The following is a 25894-nucleotide window of genomic DNA, read 5'->3' as shown; positions in this document are numbered from 1 at the left end:
TTTTCTTACGGTTCTGGAAGCTGGACGTCTTAGACCAAAGTGTCCCCGGGCTGGCTCCTTCTGAGGCCTCTCTCCTTGGCTTGTAAATGTGTTCCCCTGTGTCCTCGCGTGATCGTCCCTGTGTTTGTGTGTCTGTGTCCTAATCTCCTCGTCCTGTAAGGACACCAGTCGTGTTTGATTAGGACCCACCCTAGGCTCCTCGTTTTACCTTAATCGCCTCTGCAAAGGCTCTGCCTCTAAATACAGAGACCTGCTGAGGTCCTGGGGGCTGGGATGTCAGCATGTGAATGGGAGGGGGACACGATTCAGCCCATGACACTTACTAAAACTGTTCATCACTGTCTGCACCGCCTCCCTGAGTGACGAATGCCTCCCTCCATGACTGCACTGCGAGGGGACAGCTCTCTGGACTGCCACGGCACCCTGGGCAGATCACGTCTTCCTCGTCAATTTTAGCACGTTTGAATGTGCAAAATCAACCCTACGACAGCCTCACCCCCCACTAGACCGCAGGCTGCTAAGGACACAGTTATGTTTTTAACTACTTTCTGTCCCTGTTTGCACCTGGCGGGGTGCCCCTCCCTGGTGACATGTATTTGGTTAAATGCCTCTAATTCATCTGTGTCCAATCACATACTGGACAGATTGAGACTACATGACAGGACCAATGTATTTGATGAGTGAACTAATAAATGTTTATTTTTTCTTTTGCACACAACACTTTTCCATTTCGTGAGTCTATTTTATTTGAAACAGTCATTCTCCATTTAAAAAAAATTCCTTCTATGCCAAAAGTATTTCCATGTTATCTGTGATACACAGATAATAACATTACTGTGTATTAACATTAAATAATCATCCTTTTATTCTTTATCCTGTATTAGCCAAATTGGACGGTTCGAAATTGCAAGGGGAAAAATTCCTTTTGGAAGAGCGTAAATTTTTACATCTCTCAAAAATGGAAGGTTTTAAGACATTGTCTATTTATAAAAGACTGCTTCTGTGATTCATTTATCAGTCTATAAACTCAATGGCCTAATCATAATTCCTCTGGGAACGATGCGCCACCTTGACATAGCGAATCTGGGCAGGGGGGGTAAATGTCAGGTCCCAGCTGTATTCTGGTGATAACAACTTGGTGGGTTTATTGAGAAAAAAATATTTGTTTAGGTGCCTTTCATAGGTGCTGTTAAGTCCGTTTTTGATGTCCTGGGTAGTGGCACTCAGATAGTTCTGGATGAGGTTTAACATCTCATGGGGCGTGCCACCAACAATCGAGCCGTCATAATAGAAATCTCCCTGTCCAAACGGGATGTAAGCCGCTGACTTAGGCCTCCTCTCATAAGGGACATTCTTGGTATTTTGAAAATACCACCATGCGTGGAGCTGAGCCACAGAGGCGCCCAGGGTCTCCACCCCAAAGTCGTTCTGGAAGACCTGGTGGGCAAGCATGCTGAAGAGGAAGTCGACTTCATACTGGATGTGCCAGATGACGTGCTGGCCCAAGCTCCTCATGCGCACCGTGTCGTGGTCGTACCACAGGTCTTCTTCCTTCACTCTGAATATCTGGAACGTCCGAAGAGGACTTGGCTCCAAGTCAGGCAGCTGGAAGGAGACGTCCGCTATGATGTAGACAACAACTCGGTAGCCAGTCATGAAGTGCTTACTGGCTGACGTCAGGAACAGCTTCAGGTGCTCGTCTACCAGCCTGGGAAGCGCACACAAAGGAGGAAACTTAGTCTCCTAAAGCCTATAGGAGATTTAAAACAGTGAGTTCTAGCGGCCTACAGTGGCACTGGGTGTGTTAATTAGCAATAATTTGCTGTATGTTCTTAAATGGCTGGAAGAGAGGGCCTCAAACACTCATCACAAAGAAAAGAGGTGTTTGGTGGTGATGGAGATGCCGTCACCCTGATCTGACCGGCACACGTTGTTCACAGATATCGACACAGAACTCCGTGCCCCATAAACACGTGCAGTTAGAGGCGCCCCCACTGCGCCGTGTCAGCCGCGGTGTCGATGCTGCAGGAGGGGCGGGGGCTGAATCGGCTGCTGGGCCATAATGCAGCCGACCCCCAGGCCCAGGAAAAGCCATCACGCTTCGGAGCGACTGTCGGGAAGGAAGGGAGTGAGAGCTGAGGGGATATTAGTCACAAGACTCCCAAGTGGCGTGAAGGACCGGCCACCGGTGGGGAAAGTAACCACCACAAGCTTTCCGTGCAGGACGGCCAGGAGTCAGGGCCACGTGTGGGATGAGCAGCTCTTCGGGGACAGAAGGCCCGGGGACGCTCAGCCTCATTTTCCCAAACTAAAAGAGGGCAAAGGTCAGCGGCACCCACCTGCCACGGGCAAAGACAGCCAAGCCCACGGTGAGGTTTTGCCTTCCGTAGTATTTCCCCAGGGCCTCTCTGTTGAAAGTGCCTTCCCACACAACCGGAGCGAGCCAGTTCGTTTCCGTGATGACATCAGGGCGATTTCTGCAGAACGGACAAGAAGCGAGTTCAGCAGGTCCCACTTCACCACGGCAGCAGCGGCGGGTGCCTGGGCAATGCCAGCTAATGCCAGAGAGCACTAACTATGTGCCAGGCGCCGTGTGAGAGGGTGCTACATCACTAGCCCTGCTCGTCAAACGGGGAAACAGAGGCACGGAAGGCTGAGCGAGTCGCCTAATATAACACAGCTGGCAGGTGGCGGAGCCGGGATTCGACTCTTGGCTCCGTTTCTCCCTCTACCTTTTCGGCGCAGGAGCTGCTTGTTTGATCTCTGGCTGCAGCTGCACATCAGGCAGCCCGGAGCCTGCACGTTCTCCGACTGCAGCCTGGGGCTGGGACTGTGGCAGGACCACCACCTCCTTCCCCATTTTCTTTCTCCCCCTCCCTTTTCCTAGAAGTTTCTAGAGATGCCTTTTAGGCCTTCTCCCTCATGCTTTCAGCCCATCGCACAATACAGCAGAAATTTTAAAAAATGAGTCCAAAAAGGGAGAGAGACACTAGGTTTGCTTTCAAAAATAACAAAGTAACAACAGAATTTAAGACAGGCAAGCCTGGTTCAGCATTTGAAAATGAACCGATGTCAAGCAGCACCTCAGGGGCTACAGAACAATCGCCGCCGCGTCCGCTGGTGCAGAACAAGCGTCACTCACAGCTCAGTCCCCACGTACGGCCACAGCTCTCAGAAAAAAGCAGGAGCAGAGGGGAATCCCTCAACTTGAGTCTAAACATCTACGAAAACCCCAAAGCTGCCACACTGAAGAGCAGAAGGCCGAAAGGCCCTCCCCGAGGTCAGCAGCGCAGCGAGGACGTCCACGCTCAGTGTCCTGACTCAGCGGCACGGTGGAAGCTCCAGCACCACGAGGCACGAGAGAACAGCAGACGTCAGATTGACAAGGAGAAAGTAACCCTGTCCCATTGCAGATTACCTGACTGTCCACACAGAAAATCCCAGGAATCCAAAAAAAAAAGTCTCCTGGAGCTGGGAAGGGAATGCACAAGGTTGCAGGATACAAGGTCAGCACACGAAAAATTAATCTATCCCTATATGCTGACCATGAACATGCAGAAAGTGACAGGAAAACCCCCACTGCTTACGGTTGCCCCAAGGAAAATGAAATCCTTTACTTTCAGAAGGAGAGGACAGACCTGTAGCTACTCGACGTGGGAAAGGGGGAGTGGGACGCGGGATAGGAAGTCATCGTGGAAGGGACAAAAGTAACTACTGTTTGCAGTGGTGAACATGCTGATAATATTGATTTGATCATCACATGCTGCAAGCTGATACTGATAATCAGCTCTATACCCCACAAATGTGTATAAATAAAAACAAAATTGAAAAATAAAGTGAATGACAAAAGAAAAGGAAAATGAAACGCTTTGACAAACCACTGTGCCCGACAGCAGTCACTCCCGCTGACCCTCCCCACAGCCCCTGGTGACAACAAATCTACTTTCGGTCTCTGCAGCTACCTGTTCTGGAACACGGCTGAACACACCCCACTGCACGGACAGACCGCGTTCTGTTCATCTGTCCATCAGCTGGGGGACACTTGGGTCACTGACGTGTTTTCGCTATTATGACTGACACTGCCGTGAACACTCACATACAACGTTTTCTGTGGACATGTTTTAACTCTCTTGGGCACATACCCAGACGTAGAATCACCGGGTCATGTTGTCACTCTACGGTTGACTGAGGAACTGACAAACCGTTTTCCATAAATGCTGCAACTTGCTGCACCGCCACTAGCAGTGTATGGAAGCTCACGTGCTTCCACGTCCTCGCCAGCACTTGCTGCTAACTCTGTTAGTCCGGCCATCCCACAATCTTTATTCGTCACGGGGTATGAAGTGGCGTCTTGCTGCGGTTTTAATTTGTGTTGCCTTGACAACGAGTGACGCTGAGCGTCTTTTCATGTGCTGTTGGCCATGTACGTGTCTTCTCTGGAGAGATGTCTATTCGCATCCTGTACCCATTTTTTATTGCTATTTGTCTTTTTGCTGTTTAGTCGTTAGAGTTCTTTACCTATTGCATATACCAGACCCTTAACAAATAAATGACCTGCAAATTTTTTTTCCCATTCTGCAGGCTTTCACTTTCTCGAGAATGTCCTTTGGTTCATGAAAGTTTTCAGTATTGATGAAGTCTACCGTACCTATTTTTCCTTTTGTTTGTGCTTTTGATTTACCAGGTCGAAGAAGTTAGCTTCCATTGCTAGTTTGTTGAGTGTCTGTGCTATGACAGGAGGGTGGATTTTTTCAAATATTTTTTCTGCATATATTGACATGATTATGTGGTTTTTGTTTTTTATTCTACTAATACGGTGTATTATGTTGGTCGATTTTCATAAATTGAAGCAACCTTGTTGTTTAGTGGATAAATCCCACTAGTTCATGGTGTGTACTTCTTTACACATTGCTGGATTCAGTTCTCTAGTATTTTGTTGAGAGGTTTTGCAGTTTATGTTCCTATGGGATAGCAGTCAGCAGTTGCCTTGTGGGATCCTTGTCTGGTTTGGGTATCAGGGTAATACTGCCTTCCTGAAATGAGGTGGAAAGTGTTCCCTTCTCTTCTAATTTTTGGGAAGAGTCTGTGAAGGTTTGGTATTAATTCTTCTTTAAACATCTGATATGACTTACCAATGAAGTCATCTGGTCCTGGGCTTCTCCTGATGGGAAGTTCTGGTTACTAATTCAATCTCTTTACTTGTTATAGGTCTACTCGAACTTTCACTTTCTTTTTGAGTCTTTCTAGAATTTGTCTTTCTGGGAATTTCTCCTTTTCATCTAGACTGTCTGATTTGTTGTCCTGTAATTGTTCATAGTATTCCCCTATAATCATGACTTCTGAAGGCTGGTAGTAATGTCCCTCTGCCATTTTAGTAATTCAAGTCTTTTTTTTTTTCCCCCGTCAGTCTAGTTACAGTTTTACCAATTTTGTTGATCTTTTGAAAGAACCAATTTTGGTTTCATTGATTTTCTCTATTGTTTCTCTATTTTCCACTTCACTGATTTACTCTTCTTTTTCTTTCCTCTACTTGTTTTAGCTTTATTTTGCTCCTATTCATCTATTTCCTTGATGTGTAAAGTTAGGTTACTGACTTGAAATCTTCCTTTTTTACTGTGTGCGTTTGCAGCTATAAATTTCTCAGTAAGCATTGCTCCTACTGCATCCTGTGTTGGACGGCACTGTCTGCATTTTCAATCAGCTCAAAGTATCTTCTAATTTCCCTTCTGACTTCTCCTTTGACTCACTGGTTATTTAGGAGTGAGTTGTTTAATTTCCACATATATGAATTTCCCAAATTTCTTTCTGTTATTGATTTCTAATCTTATTCCAGTTTGGCCAGACAACATATCTTGTATGATTTCAATCCTTTTGAATTTGAGATTTATTTTATCATGCAACATATGGCCTATTCTGGAGAGTATTCCATGTGCCCTTGAGAATGTGTATTATTTTGTTGCTGGGTGCAGTGTTCGACAGATGTCTCTTAAATCTAGTTTGCAGTGTTCTTCAAGCCTTCTATTTCCTTGTTTTCTGTCTAACTGTTCTGTTCATTATTGGAAGTGGGGTATTGAAGTCCCCAACTATTATGTTGAATTATCTATCTCTCCCTTCAATTCTGTCAGTTTTTGCTTCGTGAATCTTAGGACTCTGTTGCTAGGTGCTGATGTTTATAATTGTTGTATGTTATTGATGAATTGATTCTTCTTACTATAAGATGCCCTATTTTGTCTCTAGTAACAATTTTTATCTTTGTCTGTTTTGTCTGATATTAGCATAGCAACTCCAGATTTCTTTTGATTACTGTTTGCCTGGTTAGACTTTTTAGTTAAACCTTTTTGTGTCTTTGAATCTGAAATGTCTCCTGTAGGCAGTATGTAGTTGGATCATGTTTTTATCCATTCAAACAATCTCTGCCTTTTAATTGGAGTGTTTCTCCCATTTACAGAATGTAATAGCAAAATGGTCATTTTGTTATTTGTTTTCTGTATATATCATATATTTTTTATTCCCCTGTTCCTCTATTAATGACTGCTATTGTGTTAAATAAGTAGTTTCTAGAGTACTATTTTAATTCACTTGTTTCTTTACTATGTATTTCTTATTTTCTTAGCAGTTGCCCTGGAGATTACAATTAACATCTTAACTTATAACAATCTAGTTGGACTAATACTGACTTATATTCAATAGTCAGTAAAATAGTAAATAGTAAACTAGATATTTTAAATAATATAATGTGGCATCTCTGCAGATTGGGCTCTCCTTCCTTCTCTGGGGTTTGTTGTTTTTGCTTTTTGTTGCCATGTTTGTTTCATGACTTTCCTGAACTGATTTTGTAAAGTTTGTATTTTTTTGTGATTTATGGTGACTGAATCCTCTGCCCAGTTAGCTTAGTGGTCATCAAATCATGCGGCAGATTTCCTTAAATTCCTGGAATTGACAAGTCTCCCAGTCTGCCAAGGGACTCTTTGTGCATGTCGAGGCAAGCCTGCATCACTCAGCAACGCAGTTGGTTTCTGGCACTGCCTTAGCCTTCACTTCCTGCTTCCACAGAACCTGAAGATCAGCCAGAGGTGAGAACTTAGGGCTATCTCAGGTCTTTCCTGGGCACATGCCTTCTAGATTCCCAGGTATTCCACATTTGTTAGAGCTTTTCAAAGCCCCTGTAGATATATCATTCCCAGCTTTTCCTCTTAAGCTTCTTGTTTAATCTGTTATTTGCTCTGTTATCACCTGCTTTAGGCAGATGTAAAATTAAACAATTGCCTGTACTTGTTTTCAACAGATACCCTGGGGAAACTTTTTTGCACTGGGAGAGCACCTAGTCAGGTCAAATACAGACAGCCTTGCAAGTGGGGAACCCACCAGACAGGTCCAATGAGGAATTCTCTGGGTTTGAGGATCTGAAGGAACTCTAGCCCTGTGTGCTGCCTCTGGCACCTTCCAGGAAGCTGATTTTCACTTCAAATGTAGACTGTTAGCTTTCAAGTCTGCTGTGGAGCTGCAGGGACACAATGGGTCCAGGGAAAGTTAAAATGACAAAAACTTCACTGTCCTCACCTCAAGATTCAGCTGCTCAAGATTCAGCTGTCCTCAAGATTCAGCTGCTTCTCCTGAACATAGGCTCCCCAATGGCTGTAAGCCTTTGATTAATTTTTGGAGTTTCGAAAAAGTTGATTCTATTTTTGCCAGTTTTCTAACTGATTTTATGGAGAAGGGAATTTTTGGAGGTCCTTACTCCACCATTTGTGCTAATATCACTCAAGAGTTACTCTTTATGCCCCTTCTACTGGCAGCAGCAGTAACAAAGAGCAAGATCTTTGGGATTTTACATTGGGATACTGCTTTGGAAAGTTATTATCTGCAGCTATGGACTGAATGGTTGCATACCCCCCAAATTCAGATATTGAAATCTTAAGCCCCAATGTGATGGCATTTGGAGATGGGGAAATTAAACATGATATCCTCTTTGTAAAGCTAAGCCACTAAAATTTAGCAGTGGACATTTTCAGAACACATATAGATGAGATAAAGTTATATAAAAAGGAAAGTGAGAGTCTGATCCACCAGGATGACATAACCAAGCACCAGGATTCAGGATGGCGATTATTGCAGAGATGAGGGGTGGGGGGTGGGGGCAGACACAGGATGAGGGAAAGGAGGACAGAAACTTGCATGCAAGAATCGAAGGTTGCAGTTGTTGTTTTATTAAAAATAAGCAAACAAACTAATAAAAGCATGGGTGGGTTTTGCATGAAACTATGACAAGAGTTGTCATGAACAATGGGATATGGTTGATCTAATCCTTGAAGTTCATTTAAAACATATATAAAAAAGGAATTTACAAAAGATGAAATGCAAAAAATAAATACACAAAAGGATGTTCAAACTGAATAACAATTATGGAAATGCAAACTGAATTGAGATATTTTAACTAGCAGTTTTGCTGACAAAAGATAATCCTTGAGTTTACCTACTGTAGATAAGAAAATAAAATGATACAATTAAGGAGAAAATTTAGCAATTTTTAAATTTACATCAAAATTTTAAATGTCTACATTCTTTGACTTCATGACTCCGTTTATATTTATCCCACACATAAACCCACACATCAGTGTAAACAAATGTTCAAGGTTAGTCACCAAAACATTACTTAGCCCCCAAACTGTAAATAATCCCAAACCCATAAGGAATTGGTTAAATAAATCATGGTCTACAATCATAAAGCAGAACACAACGTGCTCATCACAAAGGACCAGGCCCCTCCCAAGTGTCCACGTCAAAGTCGGGAGGGGTCGTTCGTTGCATTTTCAAGTGGCTCCCAAAGAGCTTCCATGTAGAGCGTGCCAACTTTCTCCCTGCCACATAATTGCCTGATTCTTGATGAACAGACCCTAGGTCTGCATATAAGAGCCTCAAAAACAAAAACTCCAACTCCTGGAAACCTCCCATGACAGCCATAGCTTAGTGATTCAGGGGAACGCTACCACTCCAAATTGAGATATTATTTTTACGAGCATATGAACAGACATTTTTGTTCTTACCCAGGCTTAAACCAGTCTGAGAGCCGAAGTTCCTCTACGTAGTAATTCCTGGGTACAAAGAGAAAACCGGGTTATCACAAAGAACTTGTCTGTTCAGCGCGTACCTGCTGAGCCCCTGGGATGTGCGGGGCGCCGTCTGGTGCTGGCTCCGCACTATGAACCTGCAGATCTAGCTCCTGTCCTCGGGAAGCGTCAGGTCGGGAGACAGCCTTAAACACACCATTTCAGTCCTGAGTGACTGTAACTGACAGGCACTCACAGGGAGGGAATCAACAAGCTTATCAGGCAACTTCCCTTTCAGAACTCTGGGACATTTGTAAGTAGGAGGAATCACGTTAGGACTGGCTCCCTCTCTGATATCATCAGAGGTGTCCTCAGCCACAGACAGTTCACTACGGGAGTCCCCAGGACTATATTCTGTCAAAATCCAAATTCCCCCCACCGAGCTTCATTAAAAGCATGAAGTGACAAATGGTGAACTAACTAAAACATCATCATTCTTTTCGAGTGTTGGTCTTGCTAATTTCTGGGGTCATGACCGGAGTAGAAAGTGAGATAAGGTTATATAAAACTTTGGAACGGGTTGACTGAAGAGCTCGTCAGAGAAACTTAAGCAACAGCAAACGTCAGGCCCTGGTCCTGTGCACGTGTGAGCGTGTAGAGACAGCAGTCTGGGCTGTTTCATGAATGTGCCAGAGACGACGCAGACATGCGACTGCTTTAAGTAGAGGCCAAACAAGCATATATTTGATCCTACTTTACACGCCCAACAAAACTGCACATGGCATCTGCTAGCCATGTGGCTGTAAAAGATCCCCAAAGTGCTGCCCTCTGGGGTTGTCTGACCCAGAGACTCCCCTGGCCCCACACCGCTGAGCAGTATCATGTAGACAGGTGTGCCCCCTCTTCTCTCCCCTCTACCCCAGGCCCCTTGCCCGCTCTCCTGCTGGGAGGGACTTCTCATGCAGCCTGTCGCAGAGCGGCCGATAAAAGTGGCAGTGCTGTCCTGCCCTCTCTTGTCCTGTCCTGTCCGTAATCCAGCCCAGTCCTCGAACTCATGCACATGCTCCATACGTACTAACCCCCCCACACACAGACGGTGGTTGCTTCTGGGGATTTCAGTCTTTTCTGTCCCTCCTCCTGTCACTCTTAGAGCTCCCTTGGGTCCGTCCAGTTTGCTCTCCAGTCTGTAGAATATATGACAAAGATTCCTGCCAGCAGAGGTGCCTTTTCTGTGAAGGTTCGTCAGACAAAACACAGGACGCCCATTAAATCTGAGTCTAAGATAAGCAGTGAATCATTTTTTAGTGTAGGTTTGTCTCAAACATTGCATGGGACACACTTCAGCTAAACACGATTCCTTGTTTATCTGAAATCCAAGTGTAACTGGGCATCCTGTATTTTTATTTCCTAAATGTGTCAACCCTACTGGTAAATGATTCCTTATTCTTTGGATAAACAACAACAACAAAACCATGTAGGTTTGGGATTTGAACAAACACATAGTGCAGTCTGAATAAGAGAATTTCTGGAATTAATATCCATTTAGTCACTCGTTTCTTAACCAAGTAATTACCGAGCACCTACTCTATGCCAGGCGTGATGCTGACGTTCTGGGGCAGATGGCAAAACCCATGCCATCGATTCGTGTGTGGCTCACTGCACCCTTTCTGCTGAAGATAGCCCACAATTGTCAAATAGATGGTCTTAACACCTTTACAACTGGCAAAAATCCTTTGCATGAAAGAGCAGTCCTCCAGGAGGACAAACGACACAGAATGGTGCTACCAAAGCAGTGGGGTTCACTCTCTGTCTCTTGCTCTATTTTTGTTTCCCCTTTTTATATAATAAGCTTGATTTTTACAGCAGATTCAGATTTACAGAAAAATTGTAAAGATGGTACATAGAATCCCTGCACACAGTTTCCCCTGTCACTAACATCTCGCATTAGTGTGGTGTGTCTGTTACAATCAGCAAAGCAATGTTAATACATCATTACCTAAAATCCACCCTATAGTCCGGTTTCCTCGGTTTTCACCCGATGTTCCTTTTTCCCCCAGGATCCCACCTGCATCCCACATTCCATCCAGTCCTCATGGGTGCTTAGGCTCCTCTATACTGTGACCGTTTGTCACACTTCACATGGCCCACTGTCGATGGAGACCTTGCTTGCCTGGCTGGGGTGGTGTTTTCAGGTTCTCCCCCTGTCCATCCCGTAATCCTCAGAAGTGCCACGTGCAGCCCACACCTACAGAGCGGGGCGTCGGGCTCACCTGCTTGGGAGTGGCGTGTCTACATAAATCACCGGGGAGATTTGCCTCTTCTTCCTTCTGTTCGTTCAATCCTTTATTTACAACAGGAAGGACTCGTGGGTATTTTATACTTTGGATTATAATCTGGTGCAACTTTGTTTTCTTGCTCAAGTTGTCCGGCTTTGGCCACTGGGAGGTCTTCCGTTGGCTCTGGGGCCCTTTGACATATCCCTTCCATATGGAGTTTGGTGTTTGTTTCTTTTTATCGCTTCCCTACTTTCTGACACCACAGATGCTCCAGTTGGTCTTGTTTATCTCCCGCTCCAGTCCTGGAATCAGCCTTGTCTCCGAGCCACCTTGGCTCCTTTCATGGAGAACGGTGTTAGGAACGAAGATCTGGGCATTGGGTGTGCACGTGCCACCGAGCCTCCTTGCTTCGAGGCTCTCTCAGCTGACAGAGGGAGGACGCATATAGTAACTGTGGGTATGTACAGACATCTATAAATGTGTCTCTATGTCACCGTCTCCGCTCCTTTTAAGGAACAGAAGCGAGCTCATACTGATGTCTCCAGCTTCATTCAGTCGCTGCTACATGAACCTTTCTAGCCCCCTCCCCTGACTGTCTAGGAAGTCCCCAAGGCTCCCACAGTCCACGTCCACTTACTCGTTCAGTTCAGATGCGCATGTACGCAGCAGCAGAATGGTTAATGCGCGCCGAGGAGAAAAGGCACCGATGAGAACACGGTGCCGGGCACGGTTCCGAGGGGCTTTGCTTTTGCAGGCTCCGCTCAGCCCAAGTTCATCGGCCAGCGCCCTTCTTCCTCACCGCTCTCAGTGAGCTTGTTCCATACATTTGTGACACAGTTAGGTCATTGTCTCACACCCTGCATTCCTTCCTGGGATACCTCTGGCCACCTAGGTGATTTTTTAAATCCGCATATGTTACATTTCACTCTTGGTGCTGGAAAGTCCTCTAGGTTTTGAAAATGCATAGTGTCATACGTGCACTGCTCTGGTACTATACAGAGTGGCTTTGGCACCACCCCAAATATCTGTGCTTCACCTGATCACCCCTCCCCCCACCCCCTGGCCACCGCTGGTAGTTTTCTTGCCTCTGTAGTTACCATACCTTTTCAGACTGGCTTCTTCTGCTTAGCAATACGTATGCATGTCCAGCTCCACCATGTCTTCTAATGCCTCCATAGCTCGTTTCTTTCCATGCTGAACAGTATTCTACTGTATGGACATACCATGGCTTGTTCATGCATTCACCTATGGAAGGACGTCTTGTTTGCTTCCGGTCTTCAGCAGTTATGAATAAAGCTGCTATAAACACCCAGTGCAGGGTTTTCTGTGGACATCAGTTTTCAAATAGGTTGGATAAAGACAACCAGACGCACAGCTGCCGTACTGTACCCTGAGACTACATTCTGCCTCGTGGGGAAGGGCCCCGTGGTCTTCCACAGCAGCTGTGCCTTCTGCTTGCCCCCCAGCAACTGGTTTTTAGATGTTAGATTTTTAGATTTTAGCAGTGTAGTGGCACTTTATTGCTTGAATCTGCAATTCCCTAATAACGAAGGTGGCTGGTCATCTTTTTATGCGCTTATTTTCCACCCGTGCATCTTTTCTGGTGAGATGTCTGTTCAGTTCTTTTGCCCATTTTTTAATTGGGCTGTTTGCTCCTTACTGTTCAGTTTTAAGAGTTCTTTGCGTATTTGGGATTATGAGTCCTTCATCAGATATGTGCGGCGTGAAGGCTTAACTTTTAAAGACGTCGTCTCTTGGGATACAAGTGCTTTTCAAACAGCACTCGGAGACTCTGCACTGCTTATACAGAAGGAGCGGCGTGGCAGAGGTGAGATTCGAACTTTCTAGACGAGAGGATTTCAGCTGGTTAGCAGACTTGTCCTCTGGTACACACGTTTCTCTAGCAGGTTGATTTTCCTGTTCACATTAGATACAAAGATGGAACTTCAAGATGGTTTAGAATTTATCTAAAATAGCACTCTGTCACCTTGCTTTATTTTTTTGACATTTATTATATAAAATATGATATCCCTGACATTGTATTTCACATTTGTTTATTGTCTACCTTCTCTGCCTGGAAGGAGAAGCTCCCTGAGGGCAGGGACTTTAGTCATTGCTATTGCCCAGCACCGGGAACAGAGCCCGGCACCTAGACGGTGCTCGATAAGTAATGTTCAATGTCTAAAAATGAAAGAATTAAAATCTTTATGCTTTGCTCTGTCCCACAAAGAGGGAGTAACTTCTGACGAGAGTGTTATTCATATTTCTAGACAAGATTCAGTTTAGGTCATCTCTGCCAATCTGATGGTTATGATTCATCGATATTTGGTATTTACCTGAAATAACGCTCAAGGGACATCAGTGATAAAACAAACGAAAACCACAGCAGCGTTCTTCTTCTAGAACACATTCTGTCCTAGGGGAACGAGAGAAACAAGACTGTAAGCCGTGGGAATCTGCACCCTTTGTCACCTTCCAGCAATGGACTACAGTCTAGACATTTGAACACAAACCTAAGGGTTTCTTCTAGAATGCTCGGCCTTCAGGGACGGCCAGCTCAGGCCGGGGAAGCCTCTGCTCTGCCCGAGGTGGCTGCAGAGCCCCTGGGTACCGACAGCTCCCCGGGGGGCTGGGGGTCAGGCTCTCCGGCTGCCCCTGGGTTCCTTGTCGACGTCCACCTTGATTGCCCACAAGAAGTGCAATAAATCTCCCCGCTGCACGGCTGTGAGAGCGGAATGAGGCCACGAGGAAGAAAGCTTCCTGAGCTGGGAGGTGGATTCTGCCCCGAAGGTGACTTTTTATTCTTTTTCCCCGTGGAGATAGCAAGCACGAACACTTTGCTCCAAGACTGTAGTCGTCTGAAAATTTCTGCGTGCTCTCAAAGGTAGATGCTTGTACACACGGATTGGAGTCCAAACTAAAGGCATTCAGCTCTAGAAGAGAACTGGGCTCTCGCCGACGCCCCGAGCGTGCTGCAGGTTTTACGTGGGATTTCTGTGCATGACCGCGCCACTGCGGTATACGCTGAAGCAAAACGGAGGTCCCCGGTATTTCATCTTTAAGCTGTCACTCAACGACCACAATGCTCTAGATCTGCGCTGATCAACACAGCGGCCACTAGCCACTGAGCATGTGAATGTGGCTGCTCTGAACTGACGACCAACACGATATGAAAGAAAAGAATTGGAACATCTCATGATTTTTCGTGAAAGTTGTCAGAATGAAAACGGAGTCGTGTGTCAAACTCGTGACAAAAAGTAAATCCCTAAAGCCGGGAGGCTGAGAAGGGATGCTGTCATGCACACACGCCCAGGATAAGAACTGTGACAAAGGCTGCCCTACACAATGCACAGGTGCCTGCAACAGAAACTTCTGCGAGGACCTTTCGAGTCACAGCACGAATCACAAGGGCACATGCCCAGCGCTGTTTTTACTAATGAATTGGCATCGACACCTGGGATACGCCCCTGTAACCAATGTTCTCTTTGTTTCAGGACAAATTATATGGACTTTTCTCCTTTGCCTTTAACGACCTTTGTCTTCTTTACCTCCTTGAACACGCACAGTTCACTATGCACGCGGTGCCACGGCAGCGTTCTGCTCCCAAATAAACTCTACATGTGTGTGTGCCTCAGCTTCTCTTTCAGGTCAACGTTCCACATGGATCATATACTGAAAGGGTAATATCTGGGCAATATAGTGTGAATATGCTGAGTTAAATTATGAAAACGAATTAACCTGTTTCTTTTCACCTTTTGTAATGTGGCTCCTAGGAAGCTGGACATTACCAATGCGGCTCACGTGACATCTCCATCAGGCAGTTCTTTATGTAAAACCATCCTGGGCAGACCTCATTGGGTGGCTTTTGTGACCACATTTCAAATTGAAGCGCATTAGAAATAGCACGCTGCTGCAGTAAGAGGGGTCCTCTGAGCCTGATCCTCTCCAACAGGGTGCCCTCCTGGTGACACCACCCCTAAGGCAGGCTCCTGGTAGTACACTGATGTACAAGGTTAGAGGTGATCCCCACCCCTGATTTTATCAGGATCACCCAAACTTTCACATGTCCCTCCTTAAGAGTCCCCTTACCTTGAGTTAGGGGCATATAAAGAGACAGCCAAAGATGTCCCACAAGGACAGGTATTTTCCAAGCATTGTATCTTTGGGTCTTTGCCAAGTCATGAGCAGATCCTGCCTGCTGCTCTCGTGGCCTCTGAGCCTTCTTTGGGTGGTGATGTCAGCAGACTCCTCTGATGATGCGAGCGTCATTGTGATGCCTCTGTGGCAGGTTCTTCTCATAGTTACCAGGTGGCAAGTAGAGGTGTGCAAAGGGCAGACTCAGGCAGTGCAACCTGACCAATGGCAAACACCCCTTGCCTGCTGCCTCACCTGGCTGGGGATCCCTTGGGTGTCATCTCCAGGGCACCGAGGGAAGCCGGCCCTAGGAGCTGGGATCAGCTGAGGATGCACAGCCAGCCACTGCAAGGCCACTCTGAGCGGGGCACCATCCCTCCTCCCCCTCCCTATCCTACTACTGACTCCTCCTACTCCTATCATTCTTTCATCCATCCACCCACCTGCCCATCCACCCACCTGCCTATCCACCCACCTGCCCATCCACCCGCCTGCACCCCTGTCCACCCGCCCCCACACCCGTCCACCCACCTACCCACCCGCCCCCCATCCATCCAGTGCTTTCATATTTATTGAGGCCTGTCATCTGCCAGGAGCTCAGCCCACCTCCTGGACTTTGGGAGTGCCCTGCCCACCACGAACACTTCACATAGCTTACAGTCTAGGGCTAGAAACAGATTTTGAATAAGTAAATGGATGATCTCAAAAGTTCTCAAAACAGAGACAGAGAAGAGGCAGTGATAGATGGGGAAGCATGCTGTGGGCTGAATGGTGTCCCTTAAAAAGATATGCTGAAGTCCTGACCCCAGTACCTGTGAATGTGACCTTATTGGGGAACAGGATTATTGCTCGCATATGGGAAGGCTATTGATTCTGTGCATTGACTTTGGAGCCAGCCACCTTACCAACCTTCCTAATGAACCATAAATACCTTGCCGGTGGTGAAGTGTTATTTGCACACGCAGGAAGACAACCGTGGTCTTCTTTTCCAATAAGTGCCTTTCTCACTCGCCTTTATTGCAGTAGCACCCGAGTGCTTTGTAAGAGTTACCCACTGAGCAAGGGCTCGCTGCCTGTCGTGCACAGAAGCCGGCTGCACGGCCCGCCTCTGTGGAAGAATGGCTTCCCGCCAGGTGCACGGGGGTCGAGGCAGGAGGCCCCACTCTCCAATCACCTCCAGGAACCTGGGCTGAACAGGCTTTTAAGGGGTATTCGGGATCCCTGATAAGCTGAATCTGAGTCAGGCCAGATGGCATGGGGGTGAGAGGCAGATGAAGTCAGGAGCTGATCGGTTTATTCTGAATCCAGTCCTCCGATTTGTCTAATCTGGATACAGCACCTTGGTAGAGAATTTTCAGGTTCCTGAGGTCAGCTGAAGGGCCAAGTCTTCAGGTGCCTGCTCACTTACACCCTGCAAGATAGCTTTGAAATAACTCGAGGGCTTCTGGTCAAGATGGCAGAATAGATGGTCCCCAGCATCACTCTCTGCCACAAATCAACCAATTTACAACTGTAACAAAGCAACGACTGCCAAGCTGGGGCCACTACAGCTCAGAGGAAGAGGAGGAGAGACCTATGGAGTGCATGAAGGCGGGAGAAGCCACGATGAGAGAAAGGGACCACTCCGACCATCTCCAGCCCTGGCCACTTCCAAGCTGGCCCTGGTGAGCACGTGGAGCAGTAGGTGGCAAAAGCCACAGCTGTGCCCTTTGGATGAAGTTGCTTGGAGGCTGCAGGGGAGAAGAGGTCCTTGGTTGCCCCCAGGCCAGCAAGACCACTAACAGGGTTCCCGTGGACACACATAGGAGTGAGGGGCCACAACTGAAAAAAGGAGCCACTCAGAGGCCAGTGAGTCATTGCAAGGGACTGGAGGTTGGCCTGTCCCATGGGAAGTGTTTGGAATGCGAGGGGTGGGGGAGACGGGCCCACCAGGGGAACACTGGGGCACAGCAAGGACAGCTGATCTACTCCCCAATCAGCACAAGCCCACTCTGTGTAGGTTGGTCAGGAATACAGATCTGCAGGAGGTGCAGTTTGCTGAAAAAGACTCAGGCCCAGACCAGAGTTTCCACGCAACCCAGGTGTACTGGATCTCAGGAGACCCAGAAGTGCTTACAAGGTCAACAACGAAAACCTGAGCTGCACAAAAAATCTTCTCCAGGGAATCAGCAGCAAAACAGCAATTTAGCTCAACTACAGGGCTCAAGTGCTGGTCCCCACAGGAAATTCCCTCATTTTAGAAGTAAGCAAAGGACAATAAATTAATTCCAGTGCAGAGTTTAAGTGGTGGGAACAGTGACTAATCCAACAAAGATCTGAAAGAAAAAAAAAACCCACAGACCAGAGACAAAGTTTGATATTAACTAGTAAAGGTCTCACATCACCAAGGAACACCTATAAAACCTAGAAGGACCAGAAGCCCCCTGGGTTCCCAAGCCAGGGAGTGGAGAGGGCTGGGGGCCTGAGCCACGACCCCCATCACCCACAACCAGCCCACAGATGACCACTGAACTGCTGCAGGAAGCACCCCGGGCTCCTGAGCCAGGGTGGTGGGGGGCCGAGGGCTTTGGCCACAGCCCCCTGATATCTGCATCCAGCCCAGCAATGACTGAGCCACCACTGGAAGTCCCCAGTCTCCCTTGAAGGAATGAAGGGGGTGCCACGGGCCTCAACCACGCCCCCCTCCTCCCTCGTTCTCCCACCCTATTTCTTTCCCCCGTTGTCTCTCCCCCTCCCCTGCAACTGCTCCATAACAGCATCTTATAATGTAAAAAAAAATATTAACAAATAAACTTAAAAAAATAAAAAAGAAGAAAAAAAACAAAGAAATAACTTGAGACAGGAAATAAAACCTGCTTCACCTGGCTCTGGGCGGTAGGTGAGCTGTTCACTGTCTGTCTCTGGGGACCCTCCTGCACATCCCCTTGGTGGGGTCCACTGCGGGCTTCCTGGTGCCTTCATGGCCTTAGATAGCACCATGGCTCACTGGATGCTTCTATTGTTGTGGTGGCTGAATTTTATTACAATGATTTGGGGGTCTTGGAAGTAATTATACAGTTTTCTTTCTTCAGCTGTTAAAGTGAGGCATTGCACCAGGACATTTTCCAGGGCTGAACCACTCCCTCACCCTGGAGAAAATTCCACTGGATGGGACGTGTGTCGTCCCCTTGTTGCCGGTGGAGCCCTGAGGATGCTTAAGACAGGCCACTGCACAGGAGAACCTTCTAGAATGAAGGGAAATGTTTCATATCTTGACTGGGGCATGGGTTACCTGCGTGCCTGGGGGTGTCAGCCCCCACCCATCTGCATTTCACAGCACACAACTTTTATCTCCATCAAAACCAAGGAGACAGTTACCCAGGTCCCCACCTCCAGGTGCCTGAAGGTTCGTGGAGGGAGTCCTGCCTGGGGGACTACTCCTGGGTGGTAGGTTGGTTCTTTTGTACACCTGTAAGCTATGAGGTCACCTGGTTAGATCCGTGACTCAGTGTCTCTGCCCCTGGCCAGGATGGCCACATTGTCCTCCCTGCATGGTGGACATACCCCCCTGCCCCATGTAGGCTCCATGAAGTCGTCACCTGGAGATGAAGCCTGCAATGCTGCCTTTATCCACCCCGATCGAGAAGGAGCATTTAAGGGGAGATGTGTCCACTGTGGGAAATGCAGGTGAGCTGAGCCAATGGCTCCAGTTGTTCTGGAAAGTTCCAGGGTGTCCTGGCTGCCGGCTTGGAGCCCTGTGAGGACCCCACCAAGACCTAGTCACCAGCTCAGCTCTCTCAAGGCCCCACCCCAAGCTGTGACCTCCCAAGAGGTCAGGCTTCCCAGAACCTGGAGCTCTCCACAGAGACAGTAGGGCAAGAATGGGGTGGGGGGTTGAGTGCACAGGAGGGACCTGCGGACCCTGCACGCAGGAGGTCACACTCGTCTGTGCGCTGTGTGGGATGCCTTTCCCAGGGTCCACTCCCCCCACCCACACACACCAGAATGGGTCCCAGAAGGAAGGTGGCACCGGCACACAGGGACGCAGCCTACTCAGGGGACCAGGGCCTTCCCAGCCAAGTCCATCTCAGTCTCTTTGGGGATCCTGAAATGCTGCACCAAGCTTGGGGCCATGGTCAGAGCTGGCCAGCACACTGGCCGCCTGCTGCCTCTGGACATAAGAGGAGAAGATGGGTTCCAAATCCAGGTCTCCTGCACTCCAAGAGCAGGTCAGTCATGGAGCCGCAGACATCAGGACTCGGGGGGACCACAGAGATGTAGGGGCCCCAGAGGCGGAGACACTGGCCAGAGCCAGCCCTGACCAGAATGGGGACGCCAGCCCGTAGCAGATGCTCTACTAAAAAAAGCATTCGATCAGTACATAAACTGTACCTGGTATTTAAAATAGGATTCAGTTTCCAGTGTCCTGGAAAATCCAAAGCCCTCACCTCTGGCTCAGCCTCAGGAGTACCCGGGGGACCCAGGAAGGCCAAGGTTAACCCTCTTCAAGGGAGACAACCTGGGACCCATACAGGGGAGGGGGCCTGGACTGCGTGGGGTCCCCAAGAGGGTCTGGAGTCTCTGTTCAAACAGGTTCAAGCGAGGCGACAAACCCCTGGACCCATGTCCTGTGCCTGTCCCCAGGGTGTTCTGGCACTTTCTGCTTTGGAGCAGGGCTGAGAAGAGTGGGGGCCTCAGGGGCCAGGAGGAGCATAAGTTTAGGTTCCACAGTGGACACCACGGTGCCCACGCAGCCCCCACGCCAACTAGCCTTCCTGTCGCGGTGCCAGCCCCGCCATGACCTGTGCCTGGACGTAGCGTGGGCCAGCGCCTCCCGTACACAGACACCTGCAGGAGCCCTGCAGGCATTTCCAGGAGACGGGACTTAACCTGCACCTCCCGAGGGCCCCAGCCAGGAAGGGGACGTGGTGGGGGCTGCGTCCGACCCACGTCTGTGTTCTCAAGGCCTCCCACACCCAACACCACGTGTCTGTCCCTTTCTGGCCCCCTCTGCCTCCTGCCTGCCGTCCATCTAGGCTGCCTTCACACCGCCCCTCCCCGGATTCTCTTCCAGGAGCTTTCAGAGCTCAGAGATCAAGGGACGTGTCCAGAGTCTCCTGGTGTGCAGCGGGCGGGCCCAGGTCCAGATGGCTGGCTGCCTGTCCCAACGCCCCTGTTTGGCTTTCTGACCAGCCGGGGGAGGGCCATGGCCGTGGGGGCCTTTGGCCACATTCCCAGTGTGCACAGAATGTGTGGGGACAGGCCAGAGAACGGGCTGTCCAGTGGGGGCTGGAGACGGCAGAACAGCGAGGGGTATAAAGGGAGTGGGCCGCGGCCAAGGTGCCCACCAGAGAGGATGACACCGCTGCTCCTGCTGAGCCTGGCTCTAGCCCTCTCTGCGGCCCAGGAGTTCAATCCCCGCACGGTCGTGCAGAGGAACTACGACATGGCCAGGGTGGGGCTGGGTCCAGGACCTTCTGGGAGGCAGGGGGCCAGGCCTCAGGGCACCTGTGCTCCCTCAACCTGTGACAAGGGCAGCTGCTTCCCGGGAAACCCACCTCTCCTGTCCGAGCTGTGACAGCAGCCAGGGAGGGCAGGAGGAGGCCGGGAGGACAGAGGGGGACAGGGTCCAGCTCCAGCAGGGAGGCCTGAGCACCGAGCAGCCAGGGCCGTCCGACGGACTCTGCAGTCCTCAGAGCCTTTGTCTTCAGGTCGCAGGGGTCTGGCACTCTATTTCCATGGCCTCGGATGACCTGAAGCGGATTGAAGAAAACGGGGACCTGTGGGTCTTCATTCGGAAAATCGAGCACTTACAAAACGGCAGCCTGAAATTCGACTTCCGCTTCATGTAAGCGTCGCCCCTACCAGCTGGTCCTGGAACGACCGGAGAGACCCTGTCCCCTCCCAGCCCCTAAGCAGACTCGCGCACACACTCCCATCCCCTGGGGGCACAGATGTGGGGCTGGGGGCAGAGAGCGGGGCCGGATCAGCCTGCTGCCCACTCTCCCCTGCGGCTGGGGCTGGGGCAAGGGGACAAGGGGGTGGAAGGTCCGGGGCGCGGGTGGAGCAGGGACGGTTTCTGCCGTCAGACCCCTTGGGGGCTGGGGCTCTGCTCTGAGCCTCACCCCAGTCTGGCTTCCAGGGTGCAGGGGGAGTGCGTGGCCGTGGCCGTGGTTTGCGAGAAGACGGAGAAGGACGGGGAATACTCCGTTGCCTGTAAGTGGAAGCCAGATTCTTCCCTGTCTGACAGCCATGAATTCCCTCTTGCCAGGGCTGTGGCCACTTTCTGGTGAGCACTGATTTAGGGGACTTTATGAGCCCCCTGGCAGCTTGACCCCAAAGCCAGAGGACTCTGCCCGGCACCAGTGCTGCAGGATCTCCCGGACCAGCCCCTCCTGGGAAGCCCCTGGCCCAGGCTGCCGAGGAGGCAGGTGCTGTGCCGGGGCTCCGGGGAGGAGAGCCACGGAGGGGCCATCGGGGGCTGCAGGTGAGATAGGCAGGGGACCACAGTGCCGCTGCTGCCCACGCCTGTCACAGAACCCGGGGGACGGCGGGGCTGGGGGTCAGGGCAATGCTGAGCGTGTCTCCACACAGATCGGGGGGAGAACAAGGTGCTGGTGTCGGAGACCGACTATGACCTGTACGTCACCTTCTACCTCCAGAACATCAGGAACGGCACTGAGACCCACGTGCTGGCGCTCTATGGTGCGCCCCCCTCTGCTGGGACCCGTCCTCCTCCGATGTTGGGCCTAACCCTGGGGAGGGGTCTTGCCATGGCCCCGAGGTTTGGGGAGGTGGTTCCCACCAGCTGGTTGTACCCCCAGATGCATTATTGGGGTGGGGTAGCTTCAGCATTCCACCCCCAGCCCTACCTGGCACAAACCCCCTCTCTCTGGCCAGGGCATGCCCCTCCCAGCCTCGTTACTGCCTGAGTCCCCCCCAGGCCTCCACACACATGGTCCCAAATCTGTCCCCAGGACGGATCCCACAGCTGAGCTCCGCCTTCCTGGAAAGATTCGAAAACACCTGCAAAAAATATGGACTTGGTTCACAAAATATCATCAACATGATTGACCAGGGTAGGTTTGGCTGCTCTTGGGCCGAGAGGAACTGTGAGGAGGGGACATTCTGGCTCAGCCCCTGCCCCAGCACAGAAGGTCTTGGGGGGATGCAGGTGGAGACCCCAGCGAGACCCCTTCTGAGAGCCCCTCTGTCTTCCCAGATCATTGCTACGCCTAGCAGTGGATGCGCCAGCCCAGGTGCGTGAGCTGTGGCTGGGGGCGGCGTCAGGGACGGCACTAGGGGGAGGTGGCTGGGTGGGGACATGGGGGGCCAATGTCAGAGGCCAGGGGTTGCAGCCCAGAATGTGGCACTAGCAGCCGCTTCTTGAAGTCCATTCCCCAGGCCATCTGCGGGGCTTTCCTGCAGAAGTAATGACGCACAACCCTCGGTGGAAGATGACATGCAACATACCACTGGAGTCTGTGTTTCAGTGGAGGCTGGTGGGGGGTAGGTTGCAAGCAGAAAAGGAAATCTGGCCCTGTAGGAGCCTCTTGGGGCTGCTGTAGCAAATGCCCACGAGCTGGGTGACCCACAAACAGATTTACTCTGACACAGCTCTGGAGCCCAGAGGTCTGAAATCCAGGTGTCACAGGGCTGCACTCCCTCCAGAGGCTCTAAAGGAGGGTCCTTCCTGCCTCTTCCAGCTGCTGGTGGCTCCAGATGTTCCTTGGCTTGTGGTCACATCGCTCCAGTCTCTGCCTCCATCTTCATGTGGCCATCTCCCTTCTGTCTGTGTCTCCTCTTCTGTCTTCTGTAAGGACGCTTGTCATTGCATTTAGGGCTCACCCCGGTAATCTAGGATAACCTCCTCACCTTGAAATCCTCAACTTAATCACATCTGCAAAGACCCTTTTTCCAAATAAGGTCCCATTCGCGGGTCCTGGGCATTAGGACGTGGGAACGTCTTTTGGGGGTCCCATTCAGCCCACCACAGGTCTCTTCTCTGGAAATAGCCCCAGTCCTGGTAAAGATCTCCCCCAGGTTCCCTTCCCCTTCCCAGAGTCTCATCTGAGAAGCGAGGCCCCTAAGGGCACCTCTGCATGAGGGTCCATGAGGTGTAAAGGAAATGATGCACCTGCCCAGCCTGGCGGTCCCATGGCGAGGAGCCCCCAGTCCCCCCTTCCCTCTGTGGGCTCAGTTGCTCCCTTGGGAGGATTATTAACAGCATCACAGCTGGGACAAGGGTCCACTCCTCCCCTATATTTTGGTGAATATAAGAGGGGTACCAGCCAATCCATGGTTATTTTGGGGATTAAAAGCAATTGTCTGTTGGGCATTTATTGGATAAATATGAGAGTATGTGTGCACATAAAAGCCTCCACACGGAGGTTCACGGCAGCTCTAGTCACGACCACCCAAACCTGGAAACGGCCCAGGCTCCTCGATGGTGGGTGTCTGGACACTGTGGTCCGTGCACACCGTGGGCAGGACTGGGCAGGAACGGCAAGGACGGGTCTCGAGGGCACGGTGCAGAGCGGAGAGCCAGCCCGAGGTTCCACGCCACGACTCCATTTCTGCAGCGCTCTTGGAATGGCAGAGCTGCAGAAATGGGAACAGATCGGTGGTCTCCAGAGGTGGGGAATGGGAAGTGGGCGTGGCCATAAAGAGGCGATAAGAGGGGCCCTCCTGGAGATGGAATGTTCTGGATCTTGACCACCGTGGTGGTGGACACACTTGCTCACAGGTGTGATAAAAATGCACAGAACTAAACACACACACACACACACACACACACACACACCCCTCAGTGCCTGTGAAACGGGAAGGCCGCAGCAGGGCAGGTGTCTGGGTGTGACCTCGTCCTATGCTGAAGTGAGCTGTGGCTGTCGGGGGCTCTGGGTAGGGGTGCTCGGGGTCTCTCTGCATGTCTCTCTCTACTGCATGTGAATTTACAATTCTCTCAAAATAAAATGTTAAATAGAGAAGGTGTGTGTCCTCTGAGTCAACCAAGGAAATGCCGGCAGGCGCTGCCCCCGTTGCCTCCGCCTGACCCCACTTCTCTGCTGCCCACTGACTTGGGCCCAGTCCCCCCATCATCAGCACCCCCTCCAGGGCTCTCCACAATTCACTGCAAACCCAGGGCTCCTCCGCCTTCCCCGTGTCCCCTCGTTACAGCAACCACACGACCCTGCACTGCCCCTTAAATGTTCTGCAGGTGGGGCAGCCTGGCAGGGCCAGGAGGGGCTCCTGGGACCCCTCAGCACCCCCAGCCCGAAGAGCAGCTGCCCCACCCTCCCCATGAAGGGGACACGTCCTGCAGCCTGAGACCTGCCCCACGGCCGCCCTCTTCCCTCAGGCACTCTGGGCGGTGGGGACAGGGGCCTGGCAGAGCTTCGGTGCCCCTCCCGCGGGCGCCAGACCCAGGATGCAGCAGCTCTGTCGCGTGGGCAGATGTGGAGGCACCCAGCCTCCCGCCGCCCGCCCAGCTTCCGGCTCCCTGTCTGGATCCTTCGTCCAGCCGGCTGGGCCGTGGCAGGGGACACGTGGGAAGCTGCTCACTTGGCTGGGGCCTGCTGGCGTGGAAAGCTGGTATTGGGGAGCGGAGGAGGGGCTGTCCAGAATGCCAACGTGAGCCTCACCAGGACAGGTTTTCTTGGTGTCTAACCACATCCTACTTGCTGTGATTACATTGATTTTGTTTTCAGTGCAGAAGGGTATTCATAACCCCTGACATCCCAAGGACCTGGTACCTCCGTTTCTCATCAGAAGAGACTGCCCTCTGCCCCTGGGCAGAGAGAGGGAGCTAATGCAGGGAGCCTGGTCCCCATTTGGGTGGGTCTGGGGTCAGAGCAGGCACCAGGCCGGCCCCCTGCAGTGGGTCCTCGTAGTTCCGATGCAGGGACAGGAAACTATCCAGAGAGGGGCTCTCGGGCACCATCCCAGGCAGGGGCCTGCCCAGGGGCACCATCCTCAGGTCAGACCAGTCTCACCTCTGCCCAGGCCCTTGGGGATGTCTCTGTTCCCCAATAGTCCCCTCTCCCCACCCTGGTCATAGGTGTCCCAAATCTGTGGGGAGCAGCCTGGGAAGGGTCCGGGGCAGGAGACCTGGGAGCTCAAATCTCTTTCAGCAACCCCCCTTGCCCCTCTGCATGGGGACAGGGTGGAGAACCTGTGCCAAAGATAAAGCCAGACACTAGTTAGAGTGGTAAGGACAGAGTTTAGTCAGTGATATCCATTGCAACAGGGAAGCGTCCGGTGTGGACTGAAAGCCTCAGTTTGTACACAGGGGACTGGCTGTTTAAGGGGAGAGGAGGAGGAGGGAGGGGTGAGCTCAGTAGAAGCGGGAGGGGAGGCTGGTCCCTGGAGAGCCATCTGGGTTTGCTCAGTGGCACTTACCGGAGGCAAGCTCCCGCCCTCCTGCACAGGCCCCGTCTTCAGGTGTTGCTGGGACAGACA

At 50.6% G+C, this 25894-nt stretch overlaps 2 protein-coding genes across 2 annotated transcripts; one reads left to right on the top strand and one right to left on the bottom strand.

Annotated features, from left to right (window-relative positions):
* Positions 1 to 1035: 1035 nt before the first annotated feature.
* On the bottom strand, positions 1036 to 12499 carry GLT6D1 (glycosyltransferase 6 domain containing 1). Its single transcript, XM_063082568.1, has 4 exons — positions 12459 to 12499; positions 9045 to 9092; positions 2340 to 2477; positions 1036 to 1708 (listed from the first exon to the last, which is right to left on the bottom strand). Exons 1-4 carry the CDS (start codon positions 12497 to 12499, stop codon positions 1036 to 1038), a joined length of 900 nt encoding a protein of 299 aa, XP_062938638.1.
* Positions 12500 to 20792: 8293 nt separating this feature from the next.
* On the top strand, positions 20793 to 22506 carry LOC134365483 (epididymal-specific lipocalin-9-like). Its single transcript, XM_063081597.1, has 5 exons — positions 20793 to 20891; positions 21148 to 21284; positions 21579 to 21652; positions 22031 to 22141; positions 22451 to 22506. The coding sequence occupies exons 1-5, from the start codon at positions 20793 to 20795 to the stop codon at positions 22504 to 22506; spliced, it is 477 nt and encodes a 158-aa protein (XP_062937667.1).
* Positions 22507 to 25894: the final 3388 nt, after the last annotated feature.

Source organism: Cynocephalus volans, chromosome 17 (genome assembly GCF_027409185.1).
Source record: "Cynocephalus volans isolate mCynVol1 chromosome 17, mCynVol1.pri, whole genome shotgun sequence".
In the NCBI taxonomy this organism is placed as follows: Eukaryota; Metazoa; Chordata; class Mammalia; order Dermoptera; family Cynocephalidae; genus Cynocephalus; species Cynocephalus volans.
Note: the sequence above shows the minus strand (reverse complement) of the source record. Positions and strands in the feature narration are given on the sequence as shown.